Source organism: Sceloporus undulatus, chromosome 6, assembly GCF_019175285.1.
Source record: "Sceloporus undulatus isolate JIND9_A2432 ecotype Alabama chromosome 6, SceUnd_v1.1, whole genome shotgun sequence".
NCBI classification, from domain to species: Eukaryota; Metazoa; Chordata; class Lepidosauria; order Squamata; family Phrynosomatidae; genus Sceloporus; species Sceloporus undulatus.
In genome coordinates this window covers 80,952,759-80,971,070 of record NC_056527.1, presented here as the reverse complement: position 1 = coordinate 80,971,070, position 18,312 = coordinate 80,952,759, and the positions used below count along the sequence as shown (strand labels likewise).

General features: G+C 39.4%; 1 protein-coding gene across 1 annotated transcript in view; it reads left to right on the top strand.

Annotated features, from left to right (window-relative positions):
• The window catches only part of TANC2 (tetratricopeptide repeat, ankyrin repeat and coiled-coil containing 2), a 246,480-nt gene that overhangs the window by 197,395 nt on the left and 30,773 nt on the right, over nucleotides 1–18,312 (top strand). Inside the window, 5 exon segments of the mRNA XM_042475775.1 lie at nucleotides 615–748; nucleotides 5,712–5,943; nucleotides 6,042–6,208; nucleotides 9,529–10,136; nucleotides 17,669–17,777. Of these exon segments, the coding sequence (XP_042331709.1) occupies nucleotides 615–748; nucleotides 5,712–5,943; nucleotides 6,042–6,208; nucleotides 9,529–10,136; nucleotides 17,669–17,777 (1,250 nt within the window).

Here is an 18,312-nt window from a genome sequence, read left to right as displayed (position 1 = left end):
CATTGCTTAATGTTAATTTCCCCCCTCCTCCATGTATGTATGTGGTTTTAATTTCCCACCAGTTACTTTTGACTCATACTAATATAATATAAAGGGAATTTATCTCTCTTTTTGATGCCTAGATATGGTTTCCTCACCCATTATCATTTCAGATCTGGGTTTATGTATCTTCTTTATTTTTAAGAACTCTCCTGTCAAAACTGTGTCTTTGTAGGGTGCTATAGAACATGTAAAAGTCTGCATATTTTTCTCTGGAACAGGATTAGAGCTGATGAAATAGGGCATGAAGAATTTTTTTCTATTTCAAAGTATAATTTCATGTGCTACTTTCATAATTCTTATTTTTAGCCCCCATCCCCCACCAGCAGCTTTTGGATCTAGAGATCATGTTAAGATCTTCTCTCTCCTCACCTGAAATTAGCTACACTGAACACTGCATCCTTAAAAACACTAGTTAAGCCCTTGCTGTATTCTGCCAGGATCAAAATCTTAAAAAATAATAATTAATGTCTATGGAAAGCATTGCATCTCATATAAGACATTGTTGGAATATTTTGGAAGGGACAGAACAATTATGGTTCCCATATCTGTCGTCCCCCCTTTCTGCATTGCAGATGTTGATGCAAACAGAGAGCTTCCCCTCAACCAACCACCTTCTGCTCACTCCTCCATCACCAGTGGAAGCTGCCCAGGAACCCCAGAAATGCGTAGGCGTCAGGAAGAGGCTATGCGGAGGCTTGCTGCCCAGGTATATATATATATTTCTTTTAATGTTTAATGTTCATTATCAATTTTAGATATTTTTTCTCAAAACATCAATCTGAATGCAGGAAACCAAAGGTTTTCAAGAAGTTATTGGTATACTTCAAGTGTTTGTACAAATAATAAGGAATTATATTTCAAACTGGGAATACTGGAATCCATGTTCCCTGTTATAAGATTATAGAAATATTATGTCAGCTAGGTCCCAGGGTGATTTCTTTACTACTGTCAAACAGGAAGGCTTTCTTGCAAGGTGAAACCAGCAAACATTTCCTTTTTGTTTTTTTCAAACAATGAAATCATTCTGTGAAGTCACTACCAATTTAAATTGACCACTGTTTGTTTTTCTGGAAAGAAAAATAATTAAAATTATATTACCGCAGCAAATTCTAATCCCTAAACTGTTTTAAAAACAAAATTGAACCTTGATGTAATTTTGAATTATTCAGTGCAAATACATGAGTAAAGGGATGGAATAAATCTCTCCATGGTGTGCTGAGATGAATCTCTGTTCCTGCTAAGATCTTGTGAACAGAAGCTCCCAGAATATTTCCACTTACCTATTCTGTTACACTCTGTTATGAGGACCGTTGGGATTCTTTCAACTAACACCTTCAGGTGTTTTGGCTCTCTTCCACACTAGACAATTATTATAGTACTTTGATCCCACTTTAACTCCTATGTTTGCATATTGTGGAATCCTAGGATTGCTATGTCATTATATTTAATGGGACTTGAGCATCCAAGGATTTTGTTATCCATGGGGGCCTTGGAACCAAACCCCAGTGTACAGTATAACAAGGGTTCACTGTACTAAGATTGTGCCACCTTCTACATACAAGAATGATAACCATTTATAAATCAGTCCATACTGTTACTTATATGTATGCTCAGATCTCTTATCCATTTTCTCAGAAAGGGACAAGGGTTTCTCCCCCAGACACTAGTCTAGATGTAAAAGCCATTGTTGTAAATGAAATGGAAATAAGTTCTAAATCTAAAGACATCTCCTTTTTTAGGCTTTTACTCTCAGAAAAGATCTAGCATCATATAAAGCCCTACGTTGCTCCAGTCTTGAAACTCAACTAACCTATCTGGAGGGCAAAAAAAAAAAAGGGGGGGGGGAGGAGGAGGAGAAAGGGTTTGATGGTTGAAGAATCAGGAACCAGAATGTTTCCATCTTTTCCCAAATTGTCAGGGTTGCCTGCTGTAAAGGGTTTTCATTTCCCTTAATCAATTTATGTATAATTTTAGAAAATATTAGATTGATTTCCACAGAGGTTTCATTCTTGCTCTCTAGATTCATCCATTTATTAGAAGTGTCTTGCCTCATGATTTGAGTCAGCGGGCTTAATTGGAAAGCAATAAATTAAACTTCAATATCCGGGACCACAACTCCTCTGTTATTAGATGCAATCTGTATGGGATGTTTGTCAACCGAGGCCTTTTGTTATTAAACATAAAATTATTAATTATGAATGCCAGAGTTTAAATTTGGAAAGGGCAACAAAGAGGTACGCTTTGGAAAATCAAAAGGAAGCATAGTTTGCAAACATTTTTGAGATAACAGTTTCTGCCCAGCATTAGAACTTTCAATGACAAAGCTTTGTCTTTCATTCATTTAGTAACCATGTCATAATTTTGGGATATAAACTGAGGTATTTTCTTAGTAATTATGATCACCGGATATGTGAAACCTGAAGAATGCAGCTGCAGATTAGTTTTTGCCAATTCTGTTGTTGCAGAGTTTTAATGCACATCATCTAAGGGAGGCATAAGTATTGAAGGCATCCATAGCTGCTTTTAGTTCTGAGAAGGAATATTATTATTTTTGAGAAATGTTAATATACTGTCACCATAAAGGCTTATCTTTTGTTAGTCCATTAATTGTAGGTTCTTGAATAGTTGGCTATTTTGTAAAGATTCAGCAATGGTTTGGCTGCCAGAGTAAATAATAATGGTGATTGAAAGTATCCCTGCTTAATATCCTGCTGTAATCAGATAGAGGATGAGTCCATCTTGTTTACATGTATGAGGGCTTCTGCATGTCCATATACAGTGCGCCCTTGGCTTACGCGGGGATCCATTCTGGACCTCCCCCCCCACGTAAGCCAAATACTGCGTATGCTTGAGTCCCATTCACTTGAATGGGGCTCATGCATGCGGCAGTGTGGCAGCACACCCCTTGTGCCCCACACACTCCTGCATGGCTCTACGCAGGTTTGAGCGTACGCTCAAACCCGCATATAGCATGCCTGCGTATGACGTGCGCTCACCGTAGTTTCCTCAAAGTTTGTAGAAGATTTTCGCCAAAATTCATTTCTGTAAGTACTCCAAAAATATGCCCCATTCCACCCTATCAAACACCTTCAGATCATCCAAAGACAATAATGTAAGTGATGAATTTGACAAAGTGGAGTGGTGCATCACATTTCAAATGGCAACTGAAAGTTTGCAGCCTGATATGAATCCAGTTTAATCAAATTCAGTATATTTTGTGATAAAACTCCTGCTACCAAAAATGGAAGTTAATTTTTTTTACATCCTGATTCAAAGAGCTGGAAAAGGAGGATGTCTGGTCACCTTGGCTGTTCGGCTAGAGTAGTGATTCCCAAAGTGGGCAGTACCGCCCCCTTGGGGTGGCGAAAAGATCCAGGGGGGTGCTGAGGGAAAAGAGGGCAGCAGAGTCACCCACAGTCAAAATATTGCTGTGAAAGAAAGACAAAGTGAAACAGTGGCCTTTAAAGTTATGGTGTGGATAAGGGTTGCACGAAACCTCTTTTCAGGGTTCTTTAAAACCACCCCGCAACCTTGTTGATTGCTTTGTGTGGTGGTGTCTCCTGCTCTTCACTTGCCCGCATGAGTTTATTTGCATAGCACCGTTTTGGGACAGACTGACTGATGGGAGCAACAAGTTAGAGCATGTGGTGGCAGAGGAAAAGCAGCAGCAAAACGGGAACTTTCTCATTTGGGACCCTGTTTAAGCTTTGTGAGCTTTGGCTGGCAGGTTAGAGCTATGTTGCTGCTCCCGCTTTCTTTCATCGGCAGAGAGAAGAGGTAGAAGAAGTAATGTTAGTGGAGGGGGGCGATTTGAAACTGTGTGGGGAAGACACATTTCTGGGGAAGGAGGAGAGGAATAACTAGGGTTAATTCTTTGAAAGATTCCTCCCTCCCTGTCTCAGATAAAGCGTCCTTGCTCAGCAGAGAGAAAAGTGGAAAGTGGCTGCTCCCCTCTGGAGTCCTTTGTCAACAAGGAGAAACTTCTCCCTTTGTACCTAGTCACCTTGAAAGCAAAATTATATGAATCAACTAAACCAAGCAGTTAAGCAGTGACCAAGAAGTCTTATATACACACCAGGTTTTTCTGCAAGGTCAGCATTGGCAAGAGGCTTCTCATTCGCTACTCAGCCAGCTACTCAATTGCTGCTCTCAGGGTGACTGGATGCAATGGGAGCAGCAACTGAGCATCCAGTCCAGCAGCAAACAAGAAGCTTCTCACTTATGCCAGCCTTTCCTGCAAGGCCAGCATGGAAAAGAGGTTTCTAGGTTGCTGCTTGACCGACTTCTTGGTTGCTGCTCCCAGGACGATGGAGTACAAAGGGATCAGCAACGTAGGTTGTTTGTTTTGGATTTGCAGTAGAACAGTAGACTGAATGTCTAGAAATGGGACTTGGGGGGGGGTCTTTTGGGGGTGTCCAACAAGAGAAAAATGAGTGGTAGGCTGAAAAAGTTGGGGGAACACTGGCCTAGAGTATGTCACTTGTGGGCAGTCTTCCATTGTTGTGGGGATAGGGAAAATTCTTGAAATACATCATCTAGCTGGTGAAGTTTCATAATACCTTTATTATACAAATCAACTGAATGTGGAACCAATTCAGTACAGAAAAGTCTATTAAAATCCCCAGAAAACCTAGTTCTGAGAATTTACTGGACTTTAGTTTTTGGACTGCAAATTTAATGTCATCTTCCGTTATAGGCTTACTCAAAAGAGAATTGTGGAGGGTAGTGAGTTTCTTAAAGTCCAGTGATTGAATAATTAAAGTTTATTTCATTTATGGAATCAAAAATAGATAATTTAGAATAGAACTCCTGACATTATGAATAATTTATTTTGAGAAGGTTTTAATCGGTCTTTGCTCTGTAGTAACAGATGAAACAATTTTCATTTCTTCTTTTCTCTTCATGGCCCTAGGAGCAAATTTCATTCCATCCCTGTTCAAGGGTTGCCTGATGTAGTCACATGCCTCAGCATATTCGCCAAAGTCTGACCTAAGAATTTTCATTAGTTCCTAATCATGGGGAATCTGTACCACCTTCCAACTACTTTACAGACTAAAATCCCCTCAAGCAATGCAGAGATATGAATTTAAACATTCCTATACAGGGAATATGTACCAGTCTGTGCCTATATAGAGAATCTGTACCAAACTTCCAGCTACTATATAGACTAAAATCGCCCTAGGCAATGCAAAGATATGAATAAAAAAATCCCACCTGGCCATGCACAGGGTAATTCTGCTTTATTCACAGTCAGATAAACAGGTGAGTTTGTTACTAAAGTGGCTGCTGGGGAGACATTATTCTCTTGAATGGGAGTACCCTTTGTTGACGATAACTCATCTGCTGAGGTATACAGTTTACACCTTTTTCTTTTTAAGGCTTCCATGTTTTATTCATTTGGAAATCCAAAGTGGTGCTTGCAGCCAGAGCTTTATCACACAATAAGCAGTTTCCAAAAAGCAAGTCAGTATCTCTCACTGCATGTGTCAGCAACGAACTGTGCTTTAATTCTTCATGTCATAGCATTTGTTATAAAATACTTGCTCCTCTTTTCACCCACGTCCTCTCACCCTCATGTCTCAGGCGTTTAGCATAGGAGCCTTCTTGTGAATTAAACTGGCAAGCAAATGCTGTTTCCAATTCACTGACCATGGTTTCTCCTTTTGTAGGTTGTTGCGTATCACTACTGCCAGGCTGATAATGCCTATACCTGCCTTGTGCCAGAGTTTGTACACAATGTGGCAGCCTTGCTCTGCCGCTCCCCCCAGTTTGTTGCCTACAGAGAGCAACTGTTGCGGGAACCACATCTACAGAGCATGCTTAGCTTGAGATCCTGTGTTCAGGATCCCCTAGCATCTTTTAGGAGAGGAGTTCTAGAGCCTCTGGAAAGCCTTCATAAAGGTAACGAGTTTTCTTTGGTAGCAACATATCACTCCTTCATCATTTTGAATACAAATAGAACATTTTTGTGCATATTTTTCTCCCACATCCCCTCTCAGAGCGGAAGATACCCAATGAAGATTTCATCATATTGATTGATGGCTTAAACGAAGCTGAATTTCACAAACCTGATTACGGGGATACAATAGTGTCATTCCTCAGCAAAATGATAGGGAAATTTCCATCCTGGCTGAAGTTGATTGTAACAGTTAGAACAAGTCTACAGGTAGGTTGAAAACATGTTTTTATACTCTTTAGTACAGGCAATGGTTTCCTTTGTCATATGTAAACATGTCCCTTTAATTGTCTCTTGTGGTGGGCTTTTCTGCTTGCAACCAGATAATTTAGAAACAGTACATCCAAGACTCATGTATGTTGAAAGGGGAGAAATTAGGGTCACACAAATGGTTATTAACTACATCAATTAACAAAATAGATGTAAGCATTTCCTTTCCCCAATTGTGGGACAGGCACTGGGGAAAGGCTACCAAGGATCCTGGAAGGCTACAGCCTCCAGATCTTTGGCTGCCTTCACCCCACACCTTCCGAGTGTCACATGAAAGGAAAAAAACACATAGATTTGAAGATGTCTGGCAACAGGGAGAAAACTAGTGAAATTATTTGCTTTCTCAGATGGGAAAATGAATAATTTAACATCCCTGTTGTTGTTGTATGCCTTCAAGTAGTTTCCAACTACTTACAAAAGGCATCCAACAATGATTATTTCTCCCATCAGCCATCATGATTTTGATGGTCAGATATTAAGCTTATTTATTTTCCTGTTCTCTGTGTTCTGCCATTCACAAATCCTCAGTGAAGAGGAATTATAGAGGCAGCTGTTGTTTATTTTGCCTGTTATATGCAAACACATATGGCTACAGTAGATTGAACTGGAAAAGAGCCCCATTCCTTCCCAGCTCAAGCTTTATTGCATTGTTTGCTTTAGACACACAGCTGCAGTGAAACACTGGAAGTCTTTGTTTCTCAAGTCATTCTTCACCATCATGCCAATGCTGCTATAGACTTCCAGCCAGATAAAGGATGAGGAGGAAAAGTGGAGACTAGGAAAGCATTAAAAGATTTTGTGAAAAAAGGAGCTTCTTTGTCAGAGGTTTTGTTAATTGAAGTATCCCTATAAAACATTAAAGTATTAAGGCAACTACCTCATTTAAAGATTACCAAACATCTTTAAATGATGTGTTGCAGCTGCACTTACATCTGGTACATTTTATGGGACTGGTTCATTTGCCAAAGAAGTCTTGACTTGTAAAAAAACCGTGACTATTACAGGCTTCTTCCCAGATAACAGTTTAACAATAACCACAAACCTGTTTGCAGGTTCAACTTTTCTCCTTGTGCCTCATCAGAAGTGGGGTTTGTTTGTTTTTTGTAAATTTGGTGAAGTGTAAAAGGGTGTTTTGTTTTGTGTAAAAAAATCACTCTTAGTGAGTGTAGTGAATTTTCTTCTGCTTCTGAACTGTGAAGCAATAATTATAGTCTGTTGGCGGTTGTTATGGGTGGATACTTGAAGGTGCTTCATCTTATCTGTTGATATGGTGACAACTATTTTGCTGATATGGTGAAGACTATGTTATGTTAAATAATATTTTGGCATCTATTTTAAATACTATATTAAGCTGTTTTTAAAACTGACTTTGTTTTCAACAGCATCATGTATTCTCTCATTAGAAAAAATGTAGATGGGCTTTCTAAAAAGCACTATCTCACCTTTCACATTAAAAGATTATTGATTGTGATTTGTATTTTTTTTAAGCAAACATAATCAGTGCATTATTGAGAACATGATAGATGCACTGGAGTGCTTGTTGCTGTTGTTGCTGTTGTTGTTGTGTAACTTCAGGTTATTTCTGACTTATGGTGATCCGACCCTATTTTAGGGTTTTCTTGGCAGAATTTGTTCAGAGAGGGTTTGTCCTTGCCCTCTGAGGTTGACAGAGTATTACTTGCCCAAGGTCATCCAGTGTTTCCATGGCTGATCAGGGATTCGAACCCTGGTCTCCCAGTGCCCTAGTCCAGAAACTCAAACCGTTATACCATGTTAGTGTAATTTCTACAGTGGATAAAACTGTCAGTGGAGGATAAAACTGTCTTTATTAAACTGAGACATGAAATAAGATGTGTAACTATGATATCTGCTTAAGCTTATTTTTAAAAACAAACAAACACATAAATGCTTCTTTAAGATAAGAATTACACACTTGATATATTTCTTTCTGGGATAGTACCCATATTGTGGGGAAAACAGAAAAAAAGTTTGGAGGAAAAGATGCAAGCACAACCACCTTGGCCTTTTGGCCTATATCCGGTTTCCAGTTCCAAATGAGTATGAACATGAAATCAATAGGATTTTCACAAGTGTTGACTTCACTCTCAGTATTTGATTCAGTGAGTCTACTCTACTTGGGACTAGCAAATGGATTTAGACCTCTTTTCCCTTCAGAGTATGCCTTTCTCTATTAATCTCACAACTTAATTCCATTCCTTCAGCCCCTCCAAGGAGATTATCAGTTCATATCTTATTCCTCACTGATAATTCTTACAAACAAATCATTCCCTTTCAAAACATGGCTTCTGTGTGTTACTCTCTGTGTAGACAGTATATCAGCCTTTTGGCGGGGGGCCCAGAGGCTTCCAGTGTACAGTACTTCTAAAATGGAGCAAGAGAAAGTTAGAAAATAAAAACTGGAAAAGTTTTAAAAAATCACCAGCTAAAACACAGTGCTAAATGGGCTAAAACACAGCTAATTACACCTAGCCATTACCAGATGTATCTTTCAGTACCATCAGAATAAGAACCCAAGAAGAGGTTGGTTGAGGTCTGGAAGGCAATTTGGCTTTAGGTTTATTTTAAATTCAATTTAACTTTACCACAAAGGACAGGTAAGAGAATGTTTGCTGGTGTAACTAAAGAATGATGTTTGAGTTTGAGTTGTTGGGTCCCTCCCCCTTCTTCTTCTTCACAGACTGTATCCACACAGTAGAAATAATCCAATTCGATGCCACTTTAGCTGCCATGGCGCAATGCTATGGAATCCTGGGATTTTTAGTGGGACCAGAGCTCTCTGACAGAGAAGTCTAAATGTTTCACCATAGCATTCCATAGCATTAAACCAGTGGTGTCAAACTGGATTATTTCTGCAGTGCAAATGGAACTTCAGTCTCCATCTCTTATGCACTTGTGTTATGTTTTTTAGATTGTAAGCCTGAGGGCAGAGTCTGGCCATGATCTTTGTAAACCATGCTGGAGGCCTTTCATAGCTGTAGGGTAGGGTAAATGTGTTTAAATCCAGAGAGAGAGAGAGAGAGAGAGAGATTGAGATTCTATATGGTGCTGGTGTAACAACACCATTGTGTGTGACCTGTAATTCTTTCACTTGGAAGGTAAAAACATGCTTGTACAGTATTGCCAGTTATTGAGCCACTGTATTTACGTATAATGTATTCCTCTTTTTAATGTATTTATACTATTTTCAATTGCTCCAGAATTTTCTCTACTCTCTTTTTTTCCTTTCCCCCCCATTTTAGGAAATAATTAAGTTATTGCCCTTCCATAGGATATTCCTGGACAGACTAGAAGAGAATGAAGCTATAGATCAGGATCTCCAAGCCTACATCTTACATCGAATACATAGCAGCTCTGAGATACAGAATAACATTTCTCTTAATGGCAAAATGGACAACACAACTTTTGGCAAACTCAGTTCTCATCTCAAAAGCCTGAGTCAAGGATCCTACCTATACCTTAAACTCACATTTGATCTTATAGAGAAGGGCTATTTGGTGTTAAAAAGCTCCAGCTATAAGGTAGTTCCTGTCTCCCTTTCGGAGGTATATCTACTGCAGTGCAATATGAAGTTCCCAACACAGTCTTCCTTTGACCGGGTAATGCCTCTCCTGAATGTGGCAGTAGCATCTCTGCATCCCTTGACTGATGAGCATATATTTCAGGCCATCAATGCAGGGAACATTGAAGGTACCTTGGAATGGGAGGACTTTCAGCAAAGGATGGAGAACCTCTCTATGTTTCTTATCAAACGCAGAGATATGACCCGGATGTTTGTCCATCCATCTTTTCGAGAATGGCTAATCTGGAGAGAAGAAGGAGAAAAAACCAAGTTTCTCTGCGACCCTAGGTAAGTAATTATCAGTTTTGATGTAGAATAGTAGGTGAAAGAACATCATTTCTTAAATGCATCCTGGGTTGTAATACTTAAAGACAACTTTAAAAAATACTATCATTTTAACCAACAGATGGACCTTTTATTGGCCAAGAAAGGTGACTGAATTGGCTTTCTTGGAAGCTTCACCTTTTAATTAGATTGTAAGGCCTCTCTAAACTGTTTCACATCCAATTTCTGTGTTTTGTTTTGTTTTTGTTAGTGTTATTGTTAGTATTCTGTATCATAGAGGGCCTCAAGGACAGCAAATTGCACCCAGACCTGCCACAGCTTTCTATCTCTGCTGTAGTTGTATCATATAAATTTACCCTTCTAATGGAAAATCTATATTTGGTCTTAATTTTTTAAAAATTTAGCAGCATTTGTTGTTACTGTGTGCCTTCAAGTCATTTCCAATTTATGGCAAGCCTAAGGCGAATCTGTCATGCAGTTTTCTTTGCAACATTTGTTCAGAGGAGGTTTGCCATTGCCTTCCCGCGCAACTGAGAGCATGTGACTTGCCTAAGCTCACCCAGTGGGTTTAATGGTCAAGTGGGGAATCCAATCCTGGTCTCGAGAGTTGTAGTCCAACACTCAACTGTGCCACACTGGCTTTCAGAATCAGTTGAGAATAAATAGCAGACTACCTGGTGTAGGGATATAAGATGAGTAATTTATTGTAGACTAGTCCTCTGATCTATATCTGCTCGGACCACATCACGTCTCAAATAGTTCAGGAATCTTTTTTGGGCCATCTCTCTTGGACGAGGTCTCAGCCTTTCCCACCTAAGGAATCTTGCCCCCTTTATCTATTTTTTCTGCTTAAAACGGTAGAGGAGCCAACATTGAGAAAGCCACTATGAAGAAGGACATTCTCCCTACTTTATCTGTTGAGATTTAAATGTAGAGAAGTGAAGCATCATTGCAAAAGAGATGGTCTTTTAGGACGTGCTAGTTGTCTTGTGTGAATTTCTACCCCATTTTACAGGCTCACTGATCCACCCTAGATCTAAGAGAAGCCTTTTAAAATCGCAAATCATGAAAAGGGAAGGCTAGGAGAGAGTTAAATGCTGTTGGGCTCAAAACATCCAGTACACACTTGGCACCTTCAGGTTGCAAAATGCAAAACTTCCTCCCACCTAGTACTTTCCAAGAAGTTGAGTAATGGCACAACGTACTAGTGCACATTATTTTCCAAAGGTACACAGTGCCATTAAACAATAGCATCAACTCTTCCACCCTCCACAGTCTTTCACAAGGGAAAATTTGGCTTGAATAGAGCAAAAATCTGTCCTTTGGGAGTGCTTTCAGGTAATGGATTCCAGTCTTCTTCTTTGGAGTAGGAAAAGCCATTTTGGGGAGGAGTTGCTGGTTTCTCCCTGCTTGACTGGGAGCTGGGGAGGCAAAAAGAATCACCACTGGACTGCCAGTCAATTGCTTCCCATCTCAGTGGCTCAAAGTTGGGAGGGAGATTGGTAGCTTGCCCTTCTGAACATATTTGGTACATTTGGAACATATTTATTACTCCTTTCAAAATGTTTCTGTTTTGTAAAGTGTAAAGCTCATCTCTGCCTCATACATGTGTTTTAGATGCAGAAGCTTCCTATACATCAAACTGTTCTAATCTTATCCAACTATTTTAATGTACACAATCCAGTTATTTAACTTAGCAACTGATTTAACACTTCTGTATTCCACTTGTGATTGCAGCTAGTTATATTTGTGCATCACCTGTTCTACAGTGGCTTGTAGAAAAATTCACTCACCCCCATTGATTTTTCCACATTTTGTTGTGTTACAACCTGGAATTTGATTGGAGTTAATTGGCATTGTTGCCACTTGATCAGCATAAGATACTCAACACTGTGAAAGTGCACAATATTTTCATTGTTACACAAGAATTAATTATGCAAAACAAATTGACACGCATTGGCTTCATTAATATTTATCCTCCTAAAATCAAAACTAAGTAGAAGCACCTTTGGCTTCTACAATTACAATTGTAGAATTACAGTGGCAAGTTGTCTGTATCAGTCTCTTTCAGCTTTGTGCATCTGGATCATGTGCTTTTTGGCTGTTCTTCTTGATAAAACTTTTCCAGCTCTGTTAGGATGAATGGGGGCTATTGATAAACAGCAACTTTGAAGTCATGCCACATATTCTTGGAGTATGTCTGGTTTTTTACTGAACTATTCTAAGACATTCAAGTTCTTGTTTTTCAATCACTCCAGTGATTTGGCTGTGTGTTTAGGCTCATTGTTCTGCCTCATTTCCAATTCCCTTACAGATTTTCTTCTACAGTTACCTTATATTTGGCCCCATTCAGTTTGCCTCAGTCCTGACCAGCTTCCCTGTCCCTACTAAGAAAAACCCCTCAACATAACGTTGCCACCACATGCTTCATTATAGGGATGGTCTTCTAAGGGCAAGGAGCACTATTGGCTTTGTGCTACACGTAGTATTTTGCAGCAAGTTCAAAATATTTAGTGTTGGTCGTAAGCCTTTTGTCTTTCCCTTGCTTTTTCACATACTCCAAATGGACTTCAATATGAGTTTGTTTCAGTAATGGCTTTCTTCTCATCAGTGTCCCATGATGTCCGGCTTTGTGGACTGTCCAGGGATATTTGTTCCATGGACTGTTTCTCCCATCTCAGCTGGTACTGTCTCCAACTCCTTCAGAAATAACATTGCCCTTGTGGTTGCTTCTCTAATGCCTTCCTGGCCTTAGGTTTGGTAAATCCCTTTCTCTAGACAGTGAGAGTTGAGCCATATTTTTTCCACTTTGTAATCATGGAATCATAGAGTTGGAAGAGATGTGCATAGTTTGGGATTTATTCATTAAAAAAAATAGGGAGGGGATATCTCAGCCTTGGGGATGCGGTGGCTTAGTGGTTAAGATGCCAGTTCTGATGGTCATAAGATCTGAAGGTTGACAGTTTGAGGCTTGAGTGCCCCATGATGGGGTGAGCTCCTGTCACTAGTCCCAGCTTCTGCCATCCTAGCAGTGTGAAAGCATGCAGATGCAAGTAGATAGATGGGTACCACTTTGATGAGAAGGTAATAGCATTCAGTGCAGTCATGCTGGCCACATGACCACCAGAGTCGTTTTCGGACAACACTGGCTTTTCAGCTTAATAATGGAAATGAGGACCGCCTCTTACAGTCAGTTATGACTAGACATTCATGTCAAGTGACTACCTTTACCTTTAACTCAGCGTTGAATGATATTTCTGCACAACCTTCTCCCAGACACATATTGATAGATCCTTGGTCTTCATAGTGCTTTTTGTTTAGATTTTTATTCCAACAAACCTTGGGACCTTCCAGGAACAGATATATTAACTATGTGATCATGTAGAAAATGTAAAGGAAAATGACAATATATTTTTTCTTCAAAAACGTTCACAATTCCATTAAATCACTGTAACATTGAATAAATATCTGAAGTTATCTCTGAATTTGTCACTGCCTCCTGAGCTGCAATTGGTTGATATGGGACAAATTTCCACCGATGTACCTCTATTGGCTCTTGCTGCTTTTACCAAAATCAGTGAATCCCACTGCCTCTTGCATCTCCCTTTGGAGTAGTTTTCTGGCACTAATTGATACTATATTTTTGAATTAATGCAAACCTTTGAATTTCTTTCACTGGATACTTTCCTTTTAATATTTCTAGAATCCATTGTAATCCATAAATTTTGGTCAGTCATCAAAATATCTTTAAGTAAACACCTTAATCCAGCATTTAGGATGAATGTAATTTTTAAAAAAACAACCCTGAAGCATGTTTACATAAGAACCAAATAGTATTTTAGCAAGAAACTATATAGCTATTAGGTGTAGACTGTCAAATATTTATCAGGATGTTTAAATGTATAAATATTTCATAATAGTAACAAAATATAATAAAATGCATCTGACATTTGTTTGTTCTTAAATATGAAGTACCTGCAATAAATCATTCCTTCACTCAGAATAATAATAATATTTCTATCCTCTTCAATAAGATCAAGGTGGCTAAACTCTTAAGTGCATATGTCATTAGGAAATTAAGATGTACAGTGTAAATGCATAGCCATTCAATCCTTCAACAAGAAATAAATATGCAGTACATCGTAATATATCAAGTGTTAATGTAATCAACACAACTTCAATAAACATTGCAAAAAAAAACCCACACAAAATCCTGGTAAAGTTCAAAACAGAAATAATTTAAAGTTGTAATAATGTATTGAAGGCTACATTCCATATTGCCACCAAGCATTAAACACTTCCTTCAGTTTAAAGATTTCCATTAATGTTGCTCATTAATTAAATACTTTCCATTCACTCACTCAGCCCATCTTCAAATAAAACCAAAGGCTTGTCTATACTGGCTGAAAGTCAGGGCCCACCCTGGAGAATTATGCTCCAGACTGACTCCAGATTGCCTACAATGGCAGCCACATGCACTGGGCCAAACCCAATGTGACAGTGCAGTGGTGTCTACATGAGTCAGCTGGGCCAATATCATATTAGCCTCCACTGATCTTTCCCCTGAATAGCTGCTCCTGCTGCTTTCTTGCTGGCAGAAAAGATTGCCTGGCATGCTGCCACTTCTACAGAGGATAGAATGGGACACTTGTCTGATCAGCAAAAGGAGAGGATAGAGGGACCCACCCATCCCCAAATGCATGGCTAGACACATCCTGGATATGTCATAACCAGCCATCTAGCCCTTTCCCCCAGTAGATCACATGTTTGGACACCTTGTAGCTAGTGATCTAGACACCCCCCCATGATCCTACAACATATGGCTGGATTCCCACCCCCTAGATTGCTGACTGACGTTTTCAAGGCATGCCCAGCCATGTGATGTAGGAAAGGAGGTCCCCCTAGCCCCTTCTGATTGATCACATAGGCACCCTGTTCTACTCTCAGTAGAAGTGGCAGCGTATGAGGCAGCTTTTTCACAGAGCTCCTGCTGGCAAGGAAGTGGCAGCAGTGGCTCCATGGATAGGCCATCCCCTTTCCCTGCAGTGCTCAGTGGCTTTTGGCCTGTAGACAACTGACTCAGCCTGAATCAGGCCTGATCCAGCTGTCCACACACCAGACCTCCCACATTCACGTCAGGGTTTGGAGAAAACTCTATGGTTTTCCCTGACTTTGGCCCTATACAGACAGCCAAAATAAAGCTGCTTCGAGTCACTTTGGAGGTATGGTGTTTCAATTATGCATCCTAAGAGTCTGGAAGCTGCACCAAAGCTGCACTCTAGTCCTTAGGACTGGAGTGTGGCTTTGGTGCGGCTTCTGGACTTTTAGGACACATGTATTATTGAAACACCATACCTCCAAAGTGACTCGAAGCAGCTTTATTTTGCCTGTCTGTATCAGGCCTTTGCTTACTTCAAAGCAAAGTGAGGTAAACAGTAAAAACTTGTGGTATTTCCCTGGAGATTGCCTTGCATTATGGAGACAGACAGCACCATCTTTGGGTTGAGAAGGATTTTTCACCTGTGTAGACAAGTCCTAAATTGTTGGTACCTCCATTCTCCTGTAGTTCTGAAGGAAGGAATAGTGAAAACACCACACAGTAGAACACTGGAGCCATGATGTAGCTGATCTTGAGAGAAGGTTGACAGTTCCTTCTAAAAAGCTAAGTGCTGAATGCCTCCACACTCCTTTAGTTCCAAGGAGAATATAACTTGCTTCTCCGTATGGTAGAAAATATTGGTTGGTTGGAAGGGTGGTTTAGACTATTCTGCTTCTCAAAATATGGGGATTCAGATGTCAGTTTCCACTCTTTGCTGCTTAATCTCACCAAACATTTCTCCTTCCTTGCCCCCCAGCATCCCAGGCTTTAGGCTACAGGCCAAGAGTCCTTACTCACTGTGTCCCTTTGGCCAAATATTTCTAAGTACAATAAGAGTTTTTCCCCACGTGACATCAATTCAATCCAGACCTTCCTAGTCTTCTTATAAAATTCACATTAATAGGATTATACAGTTTTAAGTTTTTCCAATTTCTTTTATCTTGATGAAGTTCAAAACAGTGCCTCTAAGCATAAATTTTTAAATTAGCATAAACTAAATAAGCACCTGGAAACCAATTAGTGCATTGGTCACCCAGCATTTCTGATCATCCATTCAGTTTGCCAGTTTTCCAAATAAGAGTCTTCTGCACTTGATCTTACTTAATCATATGGTAAATTTGGAAGCAAACCAGTCACTTCTGGCTCCAAGAACGAAGCCCACCTTGCAAAGTGGAAATAAAGACTTTTGTCACATTTTAAAGACTGACTGATTTTATTGGTATAAAACTGGTTTTGTGTGTGTGTGTGTGTGGTTTGTGTGTGTGTGTGTGTGTGTACCCAGAGCAGTATGGAATCAGCTTCTTACAGGAGAAGTCACTTAAGATCTAAATAGAGTTTCTCTTCTAATATCTGTGTCTCCATAGTGCTCAATATTCATAGATGGAATTTATAGTTATCAAATTCTCCAGTTGCTGAAGCCCTTCCTGCCTTCCATTTCAGTAATTTGAGATTAATCAACATTTTGTGGTTAATTGTGATGAGCTGCTATGAGCTCTTAGGATATGCTTCGTAGTGCTTTCAGAATCTTTTTTCTGGGTTAGAAGGATGGGAATGTCATTTTAAAAAAAAAATCAACAGAAATTTTCTTCATGAAAAACATATCCTATAACTTGTGTCTTAAGTGTTCATCCCATATATGAAAATAATTGTTTTAGAAGGAAGAGGAGTATGATATGTGAGGACATTGCCTTTCAGTGGCTTTTCATGGCTTTTGTACTTAATTTGTACTATTAAATTTTACATTTAAACATTTTAATGTTTTTGTATTGTTTTTAAATTGTAATGTTTTAAACTTGTTTGCCGCCTTGAATCCCTGTATTGGGAGAAAGACAGGAAATAATAATTATAATAATAATTTTTAAATTGTTTCTTCTGACTGCATAGTTAATTTTGTTTAGTTTTAATGCTGTGTCTCAAAGGAATTTTTTATTACTCTTGGTGCTAATTGATTGTTTGGCATATTCAGAAATGCAGTGATAAAATTTTCAGGTTAAACCAGATGTTTGCTGTATTATTCCAAGACAGGATTTAAGTGTGTATAGGCATCAATAACTTTCTCCCCAGAACTTGGTTACACATGCTCCCCACACCTGGCATTGAGAGTTGTACATTCAAAAACACACTTGGCACAGTTAACACATTATTAGAGCATCCTCTTGCATTTTTAGCTTGGCCAACACACAGGCAAAGACAGACAGACTTTTAATGAAGTTCAGTTGAGCGGTGTTCAGAATTCAGTCTAGTTTGATATCTAGCATTTTCACAAAGATAAAATCAGTGGTGAGAAAGCAGGTAAGCATAAGGTGAATGCGAGGTTATTGAAGTGAAACTGATTCTCTACTTTAGTTGATGATATAACTGTCAGTTGGTGCAGTGGAGAGAGAATTCTGACTTCCCTTTTCCACCACGTTTCTTCTCTATCTTTTCTTTTATCTAGGAGTGGCCATACCTTGCTCGCCTTCTGGTTTTCTCGTCAAGAAGGAAAACTAAACAGACAGCAAACGATTGAGCTGGGCCATCATATTCTCAAAGCACACATCTTTAAGGTAGCAGGAAATCATACAATGACACCTCCACTGTTGGTTCTGAATTCTAATACATGTTGATGTTTTCAGAATGCATGAACAATACTCTTTGAGATCCCACTAGCACTTTTACCCTGGTCATTTTGAAAAGACGTGAAAGATTCTGTCCCCAGATATGTTGCTAAGAAAATATGGTCGCCTCTCCGTTGTCACTAAATTGGGATCTTCTTCCCTTGCTTATGCACAAGGAGCAAATGGGAGGGGGATAAAATGGGGGGGGGGGGGGGGGGGCTCCCCCTCCTTCCCGGGGGGTTTTGATAATTGGGGTTTTTGTGGGGGGGGGGTGTTCCAGGATAGTTCCCCCATGAAAACGAAGGGGCGACTATAGTTCTGGAAGGAAGAGGAGTATGAAATGTGAGGACATTGTCTTTCAGTGGCTTTTCATGGCTTTTGTACTTAATTTTTACTATTAATGTTTTTGTATTGTTTTTAAATTGTATTGTTTTAAACTTGTTGTTTGCCACCTTGAATCCCTGTATTGGGAGAAAGACAGGAT